Source organism: Condylura cristata, unplaced genomic scaffold (assembly GCF_000260355.1).
Source record: "Condylura cristata isolate star-nosed mole 26May11 unplaced genomic scaffold, ConCri1.0 scaffold00011, whole genome shotgun sequence".
Lineage (NCBI taxonomy): Eukaryota > Metazoa > Chordata > Mammalia > Eulipotyphla > Talpidae > Condylura > Condylura cristata.
In genome coordinates this window covers 30,266,638-30,286,736 of record NW_004567112.1, presented here as the reverse complement: position 1 = coordinate 30,286,736, position 20,099 = coordinate 30,266,638, and the positions used below count along the sequence as shown (strand labels likewise).

The window sequence follows — 20,099 nt, the reverse complement described above, 5'->3', positions numbered from 1 at the left end:
AGACATACTGTAGAAAATGAGCTGAGAAGTGGCTGAAAAGTGAAATGGTTGTTTTTGAAATTTTGGTTTTTGTAATAAGCTATAGGGTATAACATTGGTAATACAAGTAGTGATTTCAATGCCAGATCACTGACCCGGAAAAAGTCATATAATCCGTGAGTAAAATATTCACGAGCACATTCAAGTTCTTTCATTAGTGATGTCAGTCATATAGCAGGTAGATGAATGGGGCACTGGCAGCCAAGGACCAAATAAAAAAACACAATGGCATTTATATTACATAAAGCAAGTTGGAAATCATCACTGGCACAAAAAAGTTCCAATGAACACATACTTTTGTTTTTTCTCCAATGTTCCCAGTATGTTCAAAGTCATAGAATATCTTTTTATAATAGGAATCAGAATTGTATTATCAGTATATGATTTCTGGTTTATCTATATAAATACAAAAAACAACAGCTATCCTATAGACCATTAAAAGGAAATTAAATTATGACTTACTCATGTTTTTCTATCATGATAGGAACAAAAATGTTTTGAAAGAACCCACCAGTTCAGAAGTACAAGGATGAAGGTTGTCTCTGCTATGCCCTGCTCTAACATCCATTCTAATTCTGTTTTTCAAATTCACAGAGAGTGAAGAAGTGTATCAAAGGCAGGTGCTGTCAATTTCATGTATCATCTTTGGAATTGTCATCGTGGGCATGTTCTGTGCAGCGTTCTACTTCAAAAGCAAGTAAGACCATTTCTCTCTAGTGTTAAAAGGTTACTTCTCAGAGGGAGTACTTTGTCTTTCTTAAATTCTCAGTCTGCTTCAAGCAGTGGCATCTTGTGTAAATGGGTTCATCAAACATCCACAGATGAGTTGGAATCTTTTTAGACTGTGGTGAGGGTGTACAGCAAATGTGTGAATGTGTTGTGTATGCGTGTGTGTGTGTGTATGTGAGGGGGTTTATCTTTGATGCCCAGGGTGATTGTTCCACTCTATGATCATGAATATCCTCTTCACTTTGTACTTTTAGGTTAATTGTCTAAATTAAAGTCTTAGTGGTGTCTGCCTATCATAAGGGGTTATTTCTTCTGAATAGAAGGGTCACTGCTGGAAACCAAAATGTTAATCATTTCTAGCCTTTTCTGATAAATCAAAATAAATCACAGTTTTCCTTTCGTAAGTTTTTTACCTAATAAAGGATTTTTCCAAACATGAAATAAAATACTCTGAAAAATATTGTGTTTTATCAGTTAGTATGCACATCTCAACTATGTCTTACCCTTCCTTTGCTAAGAAAACAGACCTGCAGACAAAGGTATTTATTTTTAACTAATAAAAATATGTATGTACCTACTATACACATACACACATATGCTCCATATGAAGGCTGACAGAGATATTTTATTTATGGAAATGACATAACCCACACTTAAAGTGAAAAATGGAGCTAAAAACATGAAATCCCTACATTTCTTGTAAGGCATGCATATCTTAAGAAAGTAGCACAGATTCTGTTCCTACAGCTTGTCTGAAATCCAAGCCAATGTAAAATTGCTTTTCACCAGACCTATATTTTTCTATTTCTTTGCTCTTCTAAAAATGGATCGATTTCCAGATATGGCCTGTGATCCCTGTCTGCATATCATGTATGTTGATCTTTAAAATGGACAGCAATTATGATCTAAAAAAAATAATGGCTACTGGGACTTAGATCTAGAATTAGCAACCTTTATATTTAATACATTATTTCAAAATAGGTTCATATTTTTGGATGACTGTGAAATTAAAACAGAAAAATCCCCTATACCCTGCACCCACTTTCTTCTATAATTAATGTCTCATATTATTACATTTCACTTGTCACAATTAATGAAAATCTGTTGCTATAGTATTACTAATCCAAATTCATGTCTTCAGATTTTCTTAATCCTTACCTAGTGTGTTGTTTTCATCCAAGATACCACATTGCATTTGATTGTCACATCTCCTAGGCAACTGTTGGTTGTGACAGTTGTTAATGTCCAGATTTTCAACACTTAATCTTTGTCAGGAAATTGGACTTTTCATATATTATCTTACAAACGTCACCACAAATACATTGTGCACTATGGCTGTATATTTTAAATAATATCAGTATTTGTTTAAAAATGTTAAAACATTGACGTTGAAATGTGCACCCGCCACTGTAGTATATGGGCACAGACAGTGCTCCTGTGGTGTGGGGACACTGCCTGGAGAGTCAGGACAGCCTGCTGGGTGCAGCCCAAGGGACATTGTGTTCTACAGGGAGGCCACAGGGCCCGTTGTCAGGGTTTCACATGCACTAGCCATATCCATTTTCAAATTATTAAGTTGCCACTTATTTGCTTTATATAATGAAGCAAATCATATCCAACCTCTTTACCTGTTTCCTTTCTGGTAATTATGACTAAAAATACGTACCTCACAGGATTTGTTAACAATTCAATGGAAGCAAGGCATAGTGTTTACAAGAGTAACTTCTCAGCAAAGGTTGGCTATTATTTGCATTTAGCTTTCCACACTGGAACACGGAGGCTGAGGCACTGCAAAGCAAAGCGTATGCCCTGGAGCATAGGAGGGGTAATCACCCTCGGCAGGCAGGGTGTTTAAGGGCCTCCTCACAAGTGCCATGTATAAGAAAGAAATTATATACTTAACAATAAGCAAATTACTATGAGGAAGTAGTTAATCACCTATTTTTAGAGTGTAACTTGTAGTTGTACCACATTTAAAGGAATGAATGTTTGCAACAAATACAAGAATGTGAGCAGCTGGATAGTTAGAGGATTTGAGTCTTCAGGGCTATCAATCTCTCCTTCCCTGGGTAGTAAGTGGGCTCTGAGAGATATGTCTCCTCTTGGGGCTCTCGAGGTATCAGCAGGCTTAGTGGAACATGGCTCATTGTCACATTTGTGGCAGGAGGCCAGAGAACTCAGCCAGTAGAGGAGGACTTATCAGGATGTTGTCTTATGCCTGACCAACTGGCATATATTTTTGTTAAAATGTGAATAAATAAGGAAATTTTAATGTAATTAAGCAATAAGAAAATGAACAATCACCCCTCCCAGGTAGCTTAGCAGGTTGAAGCACAGCACTGTGAAGGTGAATAGGTATATCTTAGTTTTCATATCATACACACCATAAAAACTTCAGTCCTGGGACTCCCCTATGGCACATGTGGTTAAGTCCCAGCACTGTGAAGATAACCTCAGCCATTGCAGCACAAGTTAGATCCCCTGCCAGGGAGCTGACCCACATGATGTGGCAGACCTTTCATGTCTCCCCTCAGCATATCTGCTCCCCACTCTGTCTTTGGTGAATCCTCTAACCTTCTCTGCACCTCAGGCCTCCACCACAGCTCTTGCGTGCATACATTAGTAATTCTTAAAAGGAAAAATAGGTTCTATCTACTGGTATGTATAGTTTCTGCCTGGAAACAATTATGACTTAATCCCAAAACTCATATTTGTTTGGTTATTTGTTTTTTGCCTCCCACAGCCCCTCAGATTCTGCCATTCTGGTTCTTTGTTCATTCTGTTGTCACCTTGACTTCACCAAAGGAGTATTAGAGCAAATAATTAGTTGATAAGAGTTTGAAGTAATAAGATGAGATAGAAGTGAGCAATATTTCTTGAATTTAGAGAATATTCTGAGTAAATTGAACCTCCAGCAGCTTTAAAGGATACAATAAAAGAAATTTTCTCGTTACTCTTAATAAACCCATATATTCCCATAAGTAGTAATAAAACTATTGATTGAACCTTTCATATCTGATTGATATGGCTCACATGGTAACTATAAATTCTTCTAGGTTTTCTTTTTGCTTTCAACTGATCTGGTTATGAAGTCTGAGCATGACTGAAGAAGTTCTTAATAGACTGAAAATGCAAGCCATGATTCAATTCTGAAAATGAATTGTGATAGGAGAGGAGATACACCAGGAGGCAGCAAGACTGATAATTATCACAACAGGGAAAGCAGAGAAGAAGGTAGAATTGACGCCATCAGTAAAGGAAGACATGGAGGCAACCTTCCCTGCATGGTGGTTATCACTGTCTAAAGCAAGAGATTTTACATCACAAAGAAACTCTCTCAAGGACAGGCAGCATGCTGTTACTATTTTCTTCTGCAGAAAAGCTCTTAGTCTCCCAGTTGCTATTACACAGTTGTGATAGAGCTTTCTCAAGCACATGCTGTGGCCTGGCATAGCACTCATAGGATGACAGGTCAGTGTAGGGTTCTGAAGACCTAGACTTTTACCCCAACTTGAGTGAGGCCATGTCAATTTCAGAGTCCTCAGGGGTGTTGCTGAGATCTTTACTGGGACAGCATCACATTCCAGTTTCGCCCTCTGACCACCTCTGTTGTCTTTTACTTCCACAAATGTTGATCCCAAAAGTCATCACTAATAAAATTCCTCATTCTACTTCCCTCTCAGTGACTGCTTCCCCAGAACCCAACCTGAAACATAACAAATGTCTACCCACAGACTCATGACCTTTGAAGTTCCACAATTTAACGTCTTATTTTGTTTGGATGAATTAGGCCGATTAAACTTAAACCTCAGTGCACTATCCAATGTTGACAATGCTCTCTGCAGAGATCTAATGGTGTGTCCTGAAATCCGATGTGCATGGCCTTTGTTCCCATTTGCTGGGGGAAGGAGGAAAGAGCTCACTATATTTTAAGTGCTTGTGAGACAAGAGGCATGAGAGAGAAGGAGGCAAACTCAGAGAGAAAGTCCATTTATCCTGGAAAATTAGTGACTGGAGTGCAAAGAGAATAAAGGAAGGCAAACTATTACAGGTTTCTGGAAACACAGACACTCTTTAAAATTTTATGTTTCTCAGACATTGAATTTTAGAATTACTAAATAATTAGTATTTCTACTATTTAATTCTTAAAAGTAATTGGGTGTTTCCTGTATGTCAAACCTTTTACTTCTTCATGGTGATTTACCAAGAGACCCTCCTGATCTCCCATTTGCTTTATCAGTGAGTTCTTGATAGGATTTTGTGGCTGCAATGTGCCTCTTAACATGCTGATATGATAGATTTATTTTTCACAATAGGCTGCAGATTAGCTGTTAGGAAGTAGCTAGACCATTACAACTGGATTAAAGTAACAAAGACTACTGGAGATAAAAGTTCCCCAAGTAATTGAAAAGATAAAAGAAATATTTAAACAATTACATTACATTGGTGTTGTAAATTCAAAAGAGGCAATGATGCTCAGATCCTCCAAATCCTGTTGCAAATACTGTGACTTTCTTGTGAATGTTGCAATTAATATGATCATTTCTTTTATCTTTGGGCCAATATTTTAATTCCTCTGTAGCATCTGCTCATATAACTGAGCTTGCTAAATGAGGAAGAAAGGAGATCAACCCTTCACATGTGCTTTCCCTTAATTTCCTCACTCTCCATGTCAAATTGCTTTTATAAACCCCAGATAGAAAAACAGGGGCTCTGAGAAGTTTAGAAAATCAATTTTTTTGATTTAGAACATCAAAACAACGCTGAGGGTCAGTAGAGCAGGGTTTCAAATCCCAGCCCCCCCATACTGGAGTCTTCACTCTGTACAGTAATGCCTTCCAGGAGAAACTCACTGCAAGAAATCACATTCTCCTCCATCTTTGACAGGGACCTTGGGGAAGAAGCAAAAGATTAGGTGGTTGGATAGAGAGTGAGTCTGCAAAGCTTTCTTTATGGGTGGTACTCAGTTTTCTGCTGATAAATGGTTGTTGTGAGACTCTTGGGAGAAAGCCTCATTTATTTCAAACTTCTACTCAGCCACTGAATGACCCTTACAACACTCACCCCACATACCACATACACACTACTTAGGGTCTAAATAAACCTCAACTGAAAAGCTGTAGAAGGAGAGGCCAGTGAATTGACCATCCTGTGTGGTTGTTGAAAGGCCTTAATCTGCAAGCAATTCAAATTTAAACCAACCATTTACTAATTACATGGCTCTGGGAAAATTACTTAACAATATCGTGCCTCCTTTTTCTCATCTATGAGAGGAGTACACCATTGTGGCCTCATCATACAGATTGTTGTGAAAAATAAATGTGTTGAGGGGCCTCCCTGGTGGCACAAAGGGTTAAGTCTCACAACTATGAAGCTATAGGCTGCCTCTGCATCATGAGTTCGATCCCCAGCAAAGGTGCCAACTCACATGGCATGGGAGACCTCTCCTTTCTCACCTGCTGTTCCCCTCAGCAGTGTACTTCATCAATCTGCCTGTTCTGCTCCCCACTCTGTCTGGTGAATCCTGTCATCCCTGCAACTCTGGCCTATATCCCAGTTCTTGTATGCATAAATAAATAAATCTTTAAAAAGGATAAATAAATTAATTGATACATGTGAAATACTTAAAGTGATGCTTGGCACATAGTAGCTACTCTTTAATAGTTTACTTGAATTTTTTCCATTGTGCATACAGAACTGGGGTATAGGCCAGAGGTGCAGGGGCAGTTAGAGGATTCACCAGAGATAGAGCGGGGAGCAGAACAGGCAGATTGATGAAGTACACTGCTGAGTGGAGCAGCGAGCAGGTCAGGAGTAGTCTGCCATGCCATGTGAGTCACCTCTGGAGAGGGGATCAAACTCATGCTGAAGTGGCTTTAGCTTCTTAGTGCTGTGTTATAACCCACTGCACCTCCAGGGAGCACCCTCCATTTCTTCAGAACATTTTCAGCTTTTTGCAGCTGAGTACACAACGTTACAGCCTCTTGTATTCAGGGATTAAGACAATGCATTATGCTTCTGCCTGCCTTTGAAGTGCCATTAGGTATTACTTCCTGCATGGTGGTAGTCTGTATTGGTATTAAACCCTACAGTATACCAGGTTCTCTTTAAATTGAAAGCATTTCTTGGTGGGGTTGAAATGAGAAAATGTTTCTCTTCGTTAAGCGAGGGTATAAGCTTTAACAAATGACAAATATAGACATTGGATATGAATGAGCCTCCAAAAATATGAATAGAATAAATTTATGCATTGACACATTTGTTTAAACCTACAGGAAACAAGCTAAACAAATCCAAGAGCAGCTGAAAGAGCCACAAAATGGTAAAAACTACAGTCTTAAATCATCCAGTGCAATGGCAAAGTCAGAGAGCTTGATGAAGAATCATGTCCATCTGCAGAATGTAAGTTACATGTCTGTGTCTCTTCTCCCGCAGCTCACCTCAATGCTTTCAGTTCAGAGCAGTTTGGGGAGCCTGTGACCAGACTTGTTTAGCTTTTTTCAAGTCTTTGTAGTGTTGTGCTTACATCATCTTGCAGTTCCATGGATGTGTATGTGCACGTGTGCTGAAGAACGAGAAAAATTCAGTCTCAGTTCACGATGACAATCTGCTATATAAATTAACCTCTGGCATAAAAAGAGCTTCAGTTGTTTGTAAAATAAACACTTACTGACTCCTGACTTGATGTCAGAAATTGTGCTAGATACCAGGGATGTCATGTTCCCCTCTGTGTGGGAACTCATGTGTAGTCTAAAATGCAAATACCAGAACCAGTGGCAGTATGTGGACTGAGCTATTTGACATTGCAGCGAAGACTAGTGGGAATTGTGTTGGGTAGGTATGCTGCCTGCTCAAAATAACGTCAGGCCTGAACTGGATTTTAAAAAATAAACCTGATATTTCATCAGATAGCCAAAAAGCTAAGGACAAAAAGAGAGAGAGAAAACAAAAACAAAAAACCCCAGAAATAATAAAGCCATGAAATCCCGATTGCCTAGTGTGTTCAGAAGCTCCAAGATGAGGAATGTGAGACAGCTGAAGGAGCCTTGCTCATGGTCCCAGGCTCCCTGACACCATCCTCACACAGACAACAAAATCAAAGTTAACGCAAACTCTCCAACTCCAAAATTCTCTCTAAAAGTAATTTTAATCATCTCTGAAATATATTTCAAAACACTAAATTAAAGGCAAGCAAATACTATCTAAGACATTCTGAAATATTCTCTTAGCGTAGCAGCTCTTTTCCCCTACAGAAGATTGCACTTCCAGATTCAGAGGCACAAAACTAAAAAACAAAGGCCACGTATAAACCTAGTATTTGAGCATAATAGGCAATCACCCAGGACATATTCATACCCCTCCAAATGCATAAATCACTGGGAATTTATATATCATTTGTGATTCTAAGAAATCATTACCCAGAAGTCGCCATTATGTTGTACACAACAGATGTACTTAGATGTTTATTGTGGGATTCATAAATCAGAATTGCTTCCCAGCAAAGTTTAGTTAAACTTTTATTCGTGACTATGTGTAAGGAATGCTCATTTCTGAAACAGAATGCTTTTGCTAGTGATTTCTAGGGGAAGTTATTCTACATACTAAAACCCCTGCTGTGATAGCGGGTGTCACTTTCTTAGCAATTGCACCTATCAACGATAAAGTCAGCCACTAGTTATTAGTCAACATTATACTACTGTATTGAAGAATAAAGAATAAGGTCCAATGAAGATTGAACTCAACTTCAGTGTGTGCAGAGGTAACTGGGTGTTTTTTTTTTTTTGTTGCTGTTGTTGTTTGTTTGTTTGTTTTTTACTTTTTAAAAATATATTCATTACATCACCCTTCGTTTTTACACAAGGTATGGTTTCCCCATGAAATTCCCACCACCCATTCACCAATGCACCATCACCATAGTTCCTGTGCTCTTCCTACCCTTATCCTGGCCCTTCTCCCTCCTCCTCCCCTTCAGAATATCTCTGATCTATTTGCCCGCTGATTTATATTTTTACTTTATCATAGTTTTTTTTTTTCCTAATTCCTTGTTTGGTTCCTCTACACACTTACAAGAGGAATATAGTGTAAATGGGTGTTTTAAAGGGAAAAAGAGTAGGAAGGGAGGAAATCTGGAGCTTGACAGATAGGGAAGTGAAAAATGATGAGCTGGTTCCTATAAATGCAATTAAGACAGCTGTGTGTATTAGCTAGCAATTGATAAATATAGAATTCTGTAGTGACCTGGAGATGGATAACTTAATGATTGCATGTTGAAGGCTTTCAGGTCCTAGAGAAAGATGTTTTTGAATTGTAGGCAATGGTTATACTTCTTACAGTGACAAAGGAAAGCTTATAGTTTTAAGCCCTTTTAGTGAGTGCTCTAACAAGGGGAAGACGGAGCATATACTCAGGTGTTGGTCAACATAAAGAGTAAATATTTTGGGGTCCTCCCTAGTGGCACAGCACTAAGAATCTAAAGCCACTTCAGCATGAGTTTGATTCCCACCAGCCCCGGAAGTGATCCACATGGTGCGGCAGAATTCTGACCTGCCTGCTGCTCCCCTCAGCAGTGTATTTTGTCAGTCAGCCTGTCCTGCTCCCCACTCTGTCTCTGGTGAATCCTCTTACCACCCCTGCACCTCTGGCCTGTACCCCAGTTCTGTATGTATAAATAAATAAATCTTAAAAAAAAAATAAATGAAATCTTGTGCCCTCCCTGGTGGCTCAGAGAATCAAAGCACAGCACTACAAGCTTGGCCACAGCTGCTTCAGTGTGAATTAGATCCCTAGCCCCGGAGGTGACCCACATGGCACAGCAGACCCCTCCTGACCTGCCTGCTGCTCCCCTCAGCAGTGTACTTTGTCAGTCATCCTGTTCTGCTCCCCACTCTGTCTCAGGTGAATCCTCTCACTGCCCCTGCAACTCTGTCCTGAATCTCAGTTCTGTATGTATAAATAAATAATTTTTTTAAAAAAAGTAAATATTTTTGAGATTTGGTTTTTGGGGATGTTTTTAGGATGGCTTTTTATCAAGAGCGCATGTCCCCCCTAGGCATCTAACCTTGAACAGTTAAAAACTTATGTTAAAGTTCATTCAATTCTCTTATTGTGCAGATGGGTAGATAAAGTGATTAGTGTTAAGAGTTTATCAGCAGAATTTATGAGTAAAACTTATTTAATTGTTTTATTTTAGAGAAATAACAATGGTTTACAACACTGTAGATGATTTGAGCACCCAAATGATATACATCTAGTTAGATAACTGTTACACAACCACACCTACCACCAAAACACTGAGTTCCACCATTGCCTTCCCCTGCTGGTATCTTCAACTTTAAGGTCAAATTTCTAAATTTTTTTAATCATTACTTTTTACTCCTTGGTTTGACATCTTTATATTCCATGTATGTGTAGAATCATCCTGTGTTTCTCTTTCTCCTGATTTATTTTGCATTCACCCTTGTTGTTGCAGATGGGAAGAATTAATATTTTATGCAGCAAAATAGTATTCCATTGTGTATATATACCACAGCTTCTTAATCTACTCAGCTGTTGTTGGGCACTTAGTTTCCATAATTGATATTTCCATAATTTGATTATTATAAATAATGCTGCACTAAGCATTCAAGTGCAGTGGACAATCATTAGTGTTTCTGTATTCTTAACAGAAACTCTTAACTCATGTGCACCCCACCATTCATTTGATTGTAATTACAAGGAAAACATTACCAGCTGTTGAGGTTCCAACTCTTGAAAGAATTTTGGGGGCATTTTTTTTTCTTTTTCTCTCCTTCTTTCCTCCTCTCCAGTATGTTTTTTATGTTGACACAGAGCAGCAGCAATAGATCCCGTAGGTCAGGTCAGTCTCAACAAGATTGTCCCCTCTGGGCCCAAGATAGGGAGTAACAAAGATGTCTTCTTATGTTCATCCCAAGTTTGCATTAAAAGAATATACAGGACATTTTTTCTTGAGTTGTGACATGGGCAGCTAGGATAACACATTCCAAGGAATCATTTGTCTAACGAGCTTCACGGAAATTAAGAAGATAGTAGATACAAAAGGAAGGGCCTTTCTGGCATGTAAAGATCATGAAAAAGGAACGTGCACTGCACTGAAGTTCTTTGTGTTATATGTGTGCAGACATAGCATCCTGCACTCTGCCAGCTTGGGGTCAAGGCACCACCCTAACAGGTCTCTTCAAAAGACTAGACAGCGATGAACAAGTTTCTATCCCAAAGGCAAGTATCCATTTCAGTGCTGGAAAATAATATGGGTCGCTGCTAGCATTGTTATACCTTTGTGAACAATTCTTTTGCTAATTTAATAAGGAAAGTGGCCTTTTATTTTAAGAATACATTTATTTGTAGTATAGTAGAATCTCTGTCCACATATTTCTGGTTAGATTTCCTCTTTGGCAAATTAATCTTTTGCTCATAATTTGTTTCGAATCAAATAAAAAGCTGACTACAATTTTTCATGCCATATGCGATGGTAAGAATACCAGAAAATTAATATAAATAATCCACTAATAAGGAACTGAAAAATGTATTTGCTTCAATGCTATGTTTAGATATATAAGGTAATGTATCTAGGGCATCTGTGCTTTGGAGAACAGATAGCACAAGTCTTCTTAGGGAGAGCAGTAATCTGATGTTGTGGCTGAAAATTTTCTGCTGTACATTAAAGTGCAAATATAGTGAAGAAACTTTGGGAAAGCATTGTTCCTTTGTAGGTCTGTGCATATATTTTTTTCCATTGGCAAGAGTTAGGATAAAGTACCAATGTCAATAATAACAACTAAAAATAAATGAAATGACAGTGGCAATAGCAAATACTATTTACAAGGCAAATGTATAGAATCAGGCTAAAAAATGTAAAAACACTGTCTTATTTAGTCTTAATAACAGTTACTTAATTTATACCTGCAAATTTCAGAAGAAAGAAATGGCGATGAAAACTTAAGAAAGTGATCTTCTGTCAGGCAGTAAGTGAGTAGCGGAGAGCCAAACACATTAATTTGACTCAGTAGTCCTCAAAGGGAAGTTGTGTCCTTGGAAACATTTGGCATCCTCTGAAAACACTGGGTATTACAACTTGGAAGGTAAAGGCTGTAGACACATAGTGTATCAAGACCAGAGATGCTAACAGGACATCTGGAATGCACAGGATAGGCCCCCAACAAGGAAAATAATTCTTCCCTAATGTCAACAGTGCTGAGGAAGTTCAGAGTCCCAACTCAAGTTGCAGAATGGGACCCTGACATTCTGAGCACCTGACATAAAAGTCCTATACCAATCTTCCTAAGGAGAACATATTTTTTTCTATCACAGGGAAGCTGGCAGGTACAGGACAATACTTAGGAGGAAAAATTAAGTACCATATCAGGCAAATCTGTCTTTGATTTATCTTGAAACTCAGGTTAACTACTTGAAATTCTTGGCAAATTGCAGTGGTTAACAAATGAATTGTCTGTGTCTGGCATTCCCTTAAGTTCATTAAACATTCATGGGGAAGGGTTTCATTTTACAGTCATTTAACAAGATGTGAAACACCTAGTCCAGTAAAGCAACATGATACTATGGAAACACTTACTCAGAGGCTGCAGAACTGGACCTGGCAGTGCCTCAGAAGCATCTGACTCCTTGCAGTCATTTACAAATGAAATAGCTGTGACCCATGAAGATGAACTTACCTCATTTTCTGTGTCCTAAGCGAAAGAGAGCTAGTGGTGGAATTACAACCTCCATTCAAGGAAGTAACACTTCTCTTATTACTTCGAGTTGCAGAAAGAGAAGTTGTCAAAAGAGAAATGATCTATTCTTCTCTCTTAAAATCGAGAAATGTACATACATTAGTGAAAACTAAGGAACAAAATGATACACCCTTCCTACCCTTTCTTCAAAAATCATCTTAGAAAAGATAAATTTATGGGAGCAACACATAATGAAAAAGAACTGGAAATGATATTTGCATGCTCAAGAAGAATAATGTGACTTTAATGACTAACACAGCTCTGATAATTGTTAGAGGAAGCAATTATTTATTTAGTAATTCTTATTTCAGACTATATTGATCATTGCATGAAGGCTTTCAAAATAAAAACAAAAGAGATCAGGGAGCTCACAGGCTTGTGATAAAAAACAATATATAGGCACATACCTTTTTTTATAATGCAGATACATTAAATCAAAATGCTATTAGAGAATGGAGAAAGACAGCTAAAAATGGCTGGGGAAATCAGTGAAGGCTACCAAAGCGGGTGACATTTGAGTCTTGAGAGTGAATTGAAGTTCACTGGACAGTTTAATGCTGGGCTAGTCAGAAAAGCTAGTTTTGCTGTTAGCAAAAATCAGTTAATTTTGAACAGTTCTAGTTTAAAAGTTGATCTCTGGCTTTAAATACCAAATTTTAACTTTCTGGTTTATCAATACTATAGATTCACACATTCATCTGTTTGCTCACATACATATTAAATATCTAGTAAATAACAGGCTTTTTTTCTTAATGCATTGATAGAATGATGACCAGAAATGTGAATAATCCTACTTTCAAAAATTCACTGATTCCTATAGGTAATAGATATCATTTTCCACAAACAAGTGGAGAATATTATCTTCTAAGGTCAACAGGCAATAGTTAATAGTGCTGTGAGATTATAGAACCAAGTCTGGGAGTTAACCTGATGATAGCAAGAGCAGAATGCTGTCTGAGAAGAAAGCATCAATGCCATGTTCTTAGTTGGTTTGAAGGGGGCATCAGGTTGACATAGGGCAGTAGGTACTTAGGGTGGGAAGTCAGGAATGAGGCTGGGAGTGCTTGCTGGAAGAAGTGCCTAGCTTTCTCGTTTACTTCTGTGGCAATATGCTGAAGTTTCATTGTAAATCTTATAGTTGTTTTCACTATGATAGATGGTACAAACATTTCCAAAATAGCAACAATGGTCAAGTTGTTTTTAATTATTTGCTTCAGAGATTCAGATGAAATCCTGCTCTAAAACAAATCACTACCATTCATTTGTGCCATCCTCTAAGTTTCTACATTAGACTGGCAGTAAAGAACTTTTCAACACAGACATTGATGCATTAAGAACAACACAGGAGACAGACATTTAAACCCACAACCTCCCTCCTGACTTTACTGCTCTGAGGGCAGATAGTGGGGGTGACCCAACCAAGTGATTATCAGGTCTGTCGGCATTGCTTTTCCAGGCCTCCCTGGTGGCCTGGGGGTTAAGTCTCTGCACTCCACATTATCATCTATCACTGCTGAGGCCTGAGTTCCATCTCCAGCCAGGGAGCTGACCCACATGGCACAGCAGATCTCTCCTTTCTTACCCAGTGCTCCCTTCAGCAGTGTATTTCAGTGGATCTGCCTATTCTGCTTCCTACTCTGTATCTGGTGAGTCCACTCACCCCTGCACCTCTGGACTACACCCCAGTTTTTTAATGCATAAATAAAAATAAATCTTAAAAAAAAGAAATTTAAAAAACAACAACATTGCTTTTCTACACAGAAGTGCTTTCATCTAACTTCCTAGCTCCTGCTGTGTGCTTGTGGGTGACCTGGAAACAGCATTGTTGCTGTGCTTCTGGCATGCTCCTGCTCCATTGGCCAGCCCATTGGTTTTAGGGCACCATCAACAGGGTGTTAGGAGCCAGACGTGTGACTGTGCAAGCAACAGCAGATGTCCTCAGCACCCTGGAGCACTTCTACAAGATAGGCTTTCAGGGAGGTTGCTTAGGATGAGTGCTTCCTCATGAAATATTAGTGTTGATCAGAGCCTAATGCACTAAGGTTTTTGTTGAATGGACCAACAACTAGCCTGTGGCATCTCCTTACTCACTATTAAAGTTAGCACTTTGTATTTTATAACAAATGAGGTCATAACTAAACCTGCACTCAGATAAAAGTTCTAGATCTGTGTGGGTGCAGGGAATTGACTACCAGACTTTCTAACATTGACAGGCATGGTAATGGGTTTGACCAGACAAGGCTACCGGTAGGAATACCTAGATTTCACTGGAGGTAGAACTTGACGGGTAAAATAATGCCAATCTTAACCTCACACAACATGGAATATTTTAGTAGGAACAGTAATATAATGCTTTCAGCAAAGATCATAAGAGGGCCAAATGCCATCATCCTGGTAACTACCTTTAACAAAGATAGTTGCAGATGCAAGGTCTGGCTGAGTAGAATACCCTTCTTGAGGGCCTCCCCAGGAAAATAAAGGCTGAATTCTGACTCTGGCCCCCCTAAATTATTATATTTGGTATATATATTTTGCTTTTATGTCTTTAAGTAGAGTCTATCTTTAGGACCATTTCTAGGACAGAAAAGTTATGAAGGCAGTACAGAGTTCCCATCTATATTGTACTGAGTTTCTCTTCTTATTAGCAATGTATGTTGATAAGGTACGTTTGTCATAATTGGTGAACCCACGATGATACATCATGAACTAAAATCTACAGTGTATTCAGGTCCTCTCCGTTTTTATATAATTGCTTCTTCTGTTCCAAGGTCCATCAAGGATACCTCATAATATTTAGTTGTGATGTCTTCTTAGTCACCTATTGGCTGTGACAACTTGTCAGATTTTCCCTTTTTTAATGACTTTGACAGCTTATTGGAGCATTAGTCAAGTGTTTTGGAGGATGTTCCTCAAGTGAAATTAGTGTGGGGTTTTTCTCATGACTCGACTGGAATTATGGAGTTGTATGAGACAAACATAACTGGTAAAGTGTTCTTTTCATCACCTTTTATCTAAAATGTACACTTGCAATATGACTTATTACAATTGATGTTTACTTTTATCATCTATCTGTGGTAGTACTTATCAGCTTTTTCCACTGTAATATTACTCTCCTTTTCATCTCCCTTCTTATAGTTTTCTACTTAGAAAAAAGTAACTATATGTAGTCCACACTAAGAAATGGGGAGTTATGCCCCCGCCTTGGAAGGAGCCATATCTAGATCAGTTCTTTGGAATTCTTCTGCATGGAGTTAGTGTCTACTTTCTTATTTATTTATCCCATCATTTATGTATAGTAGTATGAATTAATGGATACTATTTGTATTTTTAGCTATCATCCGATAGTTAAATACCATCTTATTTATTTTGTGATTTTTTTTTCCAGTTTTAGTAATTGGCTGTTCTTTCAGTTGGTCCCTGTGTCATGTTGACATTAATTCAATGTATGTTTCTCAGTTTTTGATGAGCACATCCTTGTTTCTAGGTCATCTTAACAGTCAGATCAAGGATACATAAATATAAATGTGATGCATGTTATAGATAGGACAGACAGATCAATCCATCAATCGATAGATGCCCACCTGACAGTGCTATGCTGAGTAAATCTGCTTTAGCCTTAGAGATTCTACTCATTCCAAAACTGTCTAGGGCTGAACTCTGGCCATGCTCACTTCATCCCACTGATGTTCTTTCATATGTTTTAAATACTGTTCATTCCCCTTCAGAGTTTGTATTCTTTCCTGGGATTTCTAGAAATCCTAAATGAGTTAATCTATTTAATTTTTTGTTAATAGATATATCTCTTTCATATATATGGCACTATTACTTTTATGTATTTCCCTTTGTGTGAATTTTGATAAGTTTTTGTCTTACAAGAAATTAGTCCATTTTAATTAATTTATTGAATTTGAGGCCATGGAGTTTTGATTCAGTGTATTACAACTTTTTATGTCCATAGGAGTAGTGATGATCTCTCCTAAATCTGTGTTATTAGTAACATATCTTCATTCTTTTTATTCTGAGTTAACCTGACTAGAAATCAATCAATATTATTGATCTTTTCAAACAATCAGCTTTGCCTTTGTTAAATTTCTCTGTTCTTTCTACTGCTTTCAACTTTACCCATAATTTTTGTTATTTATTTTCTGTTTATTTTAGGCTCACAGTACTCTTTTTATCCTACTTTGCTGAGTGGGAATTCAGATTATTGATTTTTGATATTCTTTTAAAATGTAAAAATTTAATTTTGGAAATTTCTCTAGAATCATGACTGTCATTACACCCCCAGATTTTGATAAACTCATTTACATTTAAATAAAAATCATTTAAACCTTCTTTTGAGACTTTTTCTCTGATGGTCTGTTCTCCACAAGTGTAATATTCTTTCGGAATTTCAAGCTCTCAATGATATTGATTTTTTTTTTGTTTAATTTCATGCACTCTGATTCCATGTAAACATATATTTTGTATGACTTCTTTTTTATTTTTATATTCTTAAGGTGTATTCTGTAGTCAAGAATGTCATTTTTTTATGAATGTTATTTGCGAATTTGCAAAGAATGTGTAGTTTGCTGTTTCAGAAGGAGTATTTTATGAATATCATTGAGAGCAAGTTGACTGAAATTACTGTTCAGATCAACTGTATCCTTAATGATTTCCTTCCTGTAGAACTGTCAATTACAGGTAGTTGAGTGTGGAATTCATAAAGTATAATAGTGGATTTATCTACTTTGTGTCGTTGTTATCAATTTTATCATGATACTCTTGTTATGATAAGATTTTTTTTTATCAGAACTGACACTTTTATCATTAGGTAAATTATGCTGCTTTTATTCTTTTTCTATCCCCAGTATTTTTCCTTGTTCTAAAGTCTGCTTTTTCTGAAATTCAAATACCTACTCCAGTTTCTTCTATCACTCTCGACAAATTTTTCTCCATTTTTTTGCTTTTATCTTTTCCTTTATATTTAAAATGGGTTTCTTAAGACTACACATGGTTCAATTCTGGTTTTTTTCATCCTTAATGTTAATCAACTTTTTAATTATTGTAGTTAGACTATTCATACTTAAAGTGATTATTAATATAACAATTAATATGCCATGTTTGTAATTGTTTCTATTATTTGCACTGCTCCTTTGCTTCTCTTCTATCTCTTCCCTGGTTCTACTTGTTTAATAAGATAACATTTGCCCCCTCTTTGCATATCAGCAACTTCTTTTTGTAATTTTTTAATGGTGCCCAGAGTTCATAGCATATATTCATTATTAAGTTTATTTCCAAATACCATTTTACCACTTTATGGCTAGTAAAAGTGTTTTATAGCAAGTTATTCCTACTTCCTCACTCCTGTCCTATACAAAATTGCTGCCAAACACTTAATCTATGTGTTTAATCTATAGTCCATAATGTTGTACAGAAAAAACATTTTTCTGTTTGATAAAATATTTCCAATTTACTACATTTGTCACTTCTCTGACACTTTGCTTTCTTTATGAGTATCAGAATTTTTATATATATATAATTGTGTTTCCTGAAAAACTTCTCATTTTTAATATTTATTTATGCATACAAGAACTGGGGTACAGGCTAGAGGTGTGGGGGGGGGTGAGAGGATTCACAGTAACAGACTGGGGAGCAAAACAGGCAGATGTACGGAAATACACTGCTGAGGGAGCAGCAGTCAGGTCAGAAGAGGTCTGCCATGCCATATGGGTCACCTCCTTGGCCAGGAATCGAACTCATGCTACAGTGGTTTAGGACAGCTTCAAGTGCTGTGATTTAACCCATTGTACCACCAGCAAGGGTCCCCGAAAAACTTACTTTAACAGTTCTTGCAGAAAAAAAATCTGCTGCCGAGAATTTTCAGTACTTGTTTTATTCTTCTTCATTTCTGAGAGATAATTTCCATGTAGACAGAATTCTAGTTTAGTGTCTTGGTTGTTGTTTTTTCAAGATTTTAAATATTAAATATTTAAATATTTAACTTCAAGTATTTCTCTTTCAGTTTGCATGATTTCTGATTTGCAATCCACTGTATCTCTTTTTTTCTTTTCATTATTAATCTATTTTAAACATTTTTATTTTCTTACACAGTTGTTCATTTTTGTATAATATTTGATTTCTCCCCTCAGGTGCAGTGCCATAAATTTCCTACCACCCCATCACCTGTGAACCATCACGATAGGCCCTTGTGTTCTTTTCTCCTCTTGTTGTGACCCATCTTTTTCTCCCCTGCTGTATGCCTCAGATCCATAGTTTGCCTGCCAGTTATGTCTTTTTTTCTGACCCTTTGTTTGGCTTCCCTATTTTCCCCCTATAAGTGAAATCATCTGATATTTCTTTTTCCTTCTGACTTATTTCAGAGCATAATCCCTTCCAGCTCATTCATATTGCTACAAATGGCATAAGTTAATCCTTTTTTGATCACCAAGTAGTCCCATTGTGTACATATATACACCACATCTTCTTGATCCAACCATCTGTTGGGCCATTTAAGTTGTTTCCATAGTTTTTCATAAGTAAAGCTGCAACAAACATAGGAGTGCAATTTCCTTTTCAAATCAATATTTTTGTGTCCTTTGTGTAGATTCTTAGGAGTGGAATTGCTAGGTCATATAGTAGGTCCCTTTGTAGCAATTGGAGTGTCCCCCACATCGCTTTCCATAGTGGTTGGACAAGTTCGCATTTCTTAATATGTATCTTCTGTAGCAAGATTTTAATTTTATTTGGCTGACTTTCAGTATTTTCTTTTTGTATTTTCCCCTTTTGTTTTTACTACAGCTTCATATGATGTGCTGTGATATAGATATTTTGGTATTTATCCTGAGTGTTGTTTTAGTGTTCTTTGAGTTCCCAATATCTGTGTTTTGGTGTCTGTCAATAATTTCATTAAATTCTGGGTCACTCTTGTTTCAAACATTGTTTCTACTGCATTTTCTCTTCTCTTTTTTGATATTTATATTGTGCATACTTTATACCTTTAAACATGTACCCCATCTGATTATCATCTTCGATCTTTTCCCTGTTTTGGCTTTTATGCTACTGTTTATTTAGTTATTAACTTTGAGTTTCATTTCAGGGGGTTTCTACTGACTTAAAATCAAGATTATTGATTCTTTGCTTATTTGTTTCCAGTTTCACAGTAAGCCTATCAAGTGCAATCATCATTTCTGTCTGTCTTTATATTCTAGTATTTACTTTAAAATATTTCTCAGACTTTCCATCTTTCTACTTAACAGTAACCATCAGTCCTTGATTGCTATCTACTGTTTATTTAGGATCTCTGTTGGTGTGGTGTAAATGTGATATTTCTAAAACCTTATAATTCTATAACCTTATTGCACTCTTTTAGTGAACCTAAATTCCTGAGCTCTGACCTTCACCAGTGCTTCTTCATACTTTTTTCCTTCCTTGTTTGAGAGAAAGGCTGGAACCAGGTGATTGGCATGGGAAATCTCTCTGAGACTCTGGTAAAGTCTCCTCTTCCCATGATAAAGATATAGGATGATATTTTTGACCTTTGATTAAGAGGCTTTCTCGCACTTCCTGAAGATAAAATACATTAATTTGTGGGAAACTTCT

The 20,099-nt window shown here is 37.2% G+C and overlaps 1 protein-coding gene across 2 annotated transcripts in view; it reads left to right on the top strand.

Moving 5' to 3' along the window:
- Positions 1-20,099, top strand: part of NRG3 (neuregulin 3) — an 845,535-nt gene that overhangs the window by 810,214 nt on the left and 15,222 nt on the right. For both annotated transcript variants that reach the window (XM_012723665.1, XM_004680690.2), the window contains exons 5-6: positions 634-736; positions 7,044-7,170. In XM_012723665.1, the coding sequence (XP_012579119.1) occupies positions 634-736; positions 7,044-7,170 (230 nt within the window). The remainder of the gene's footprint in view (positions 1-633; positions 737-7,043; positions 7,171-20,099) is intronic.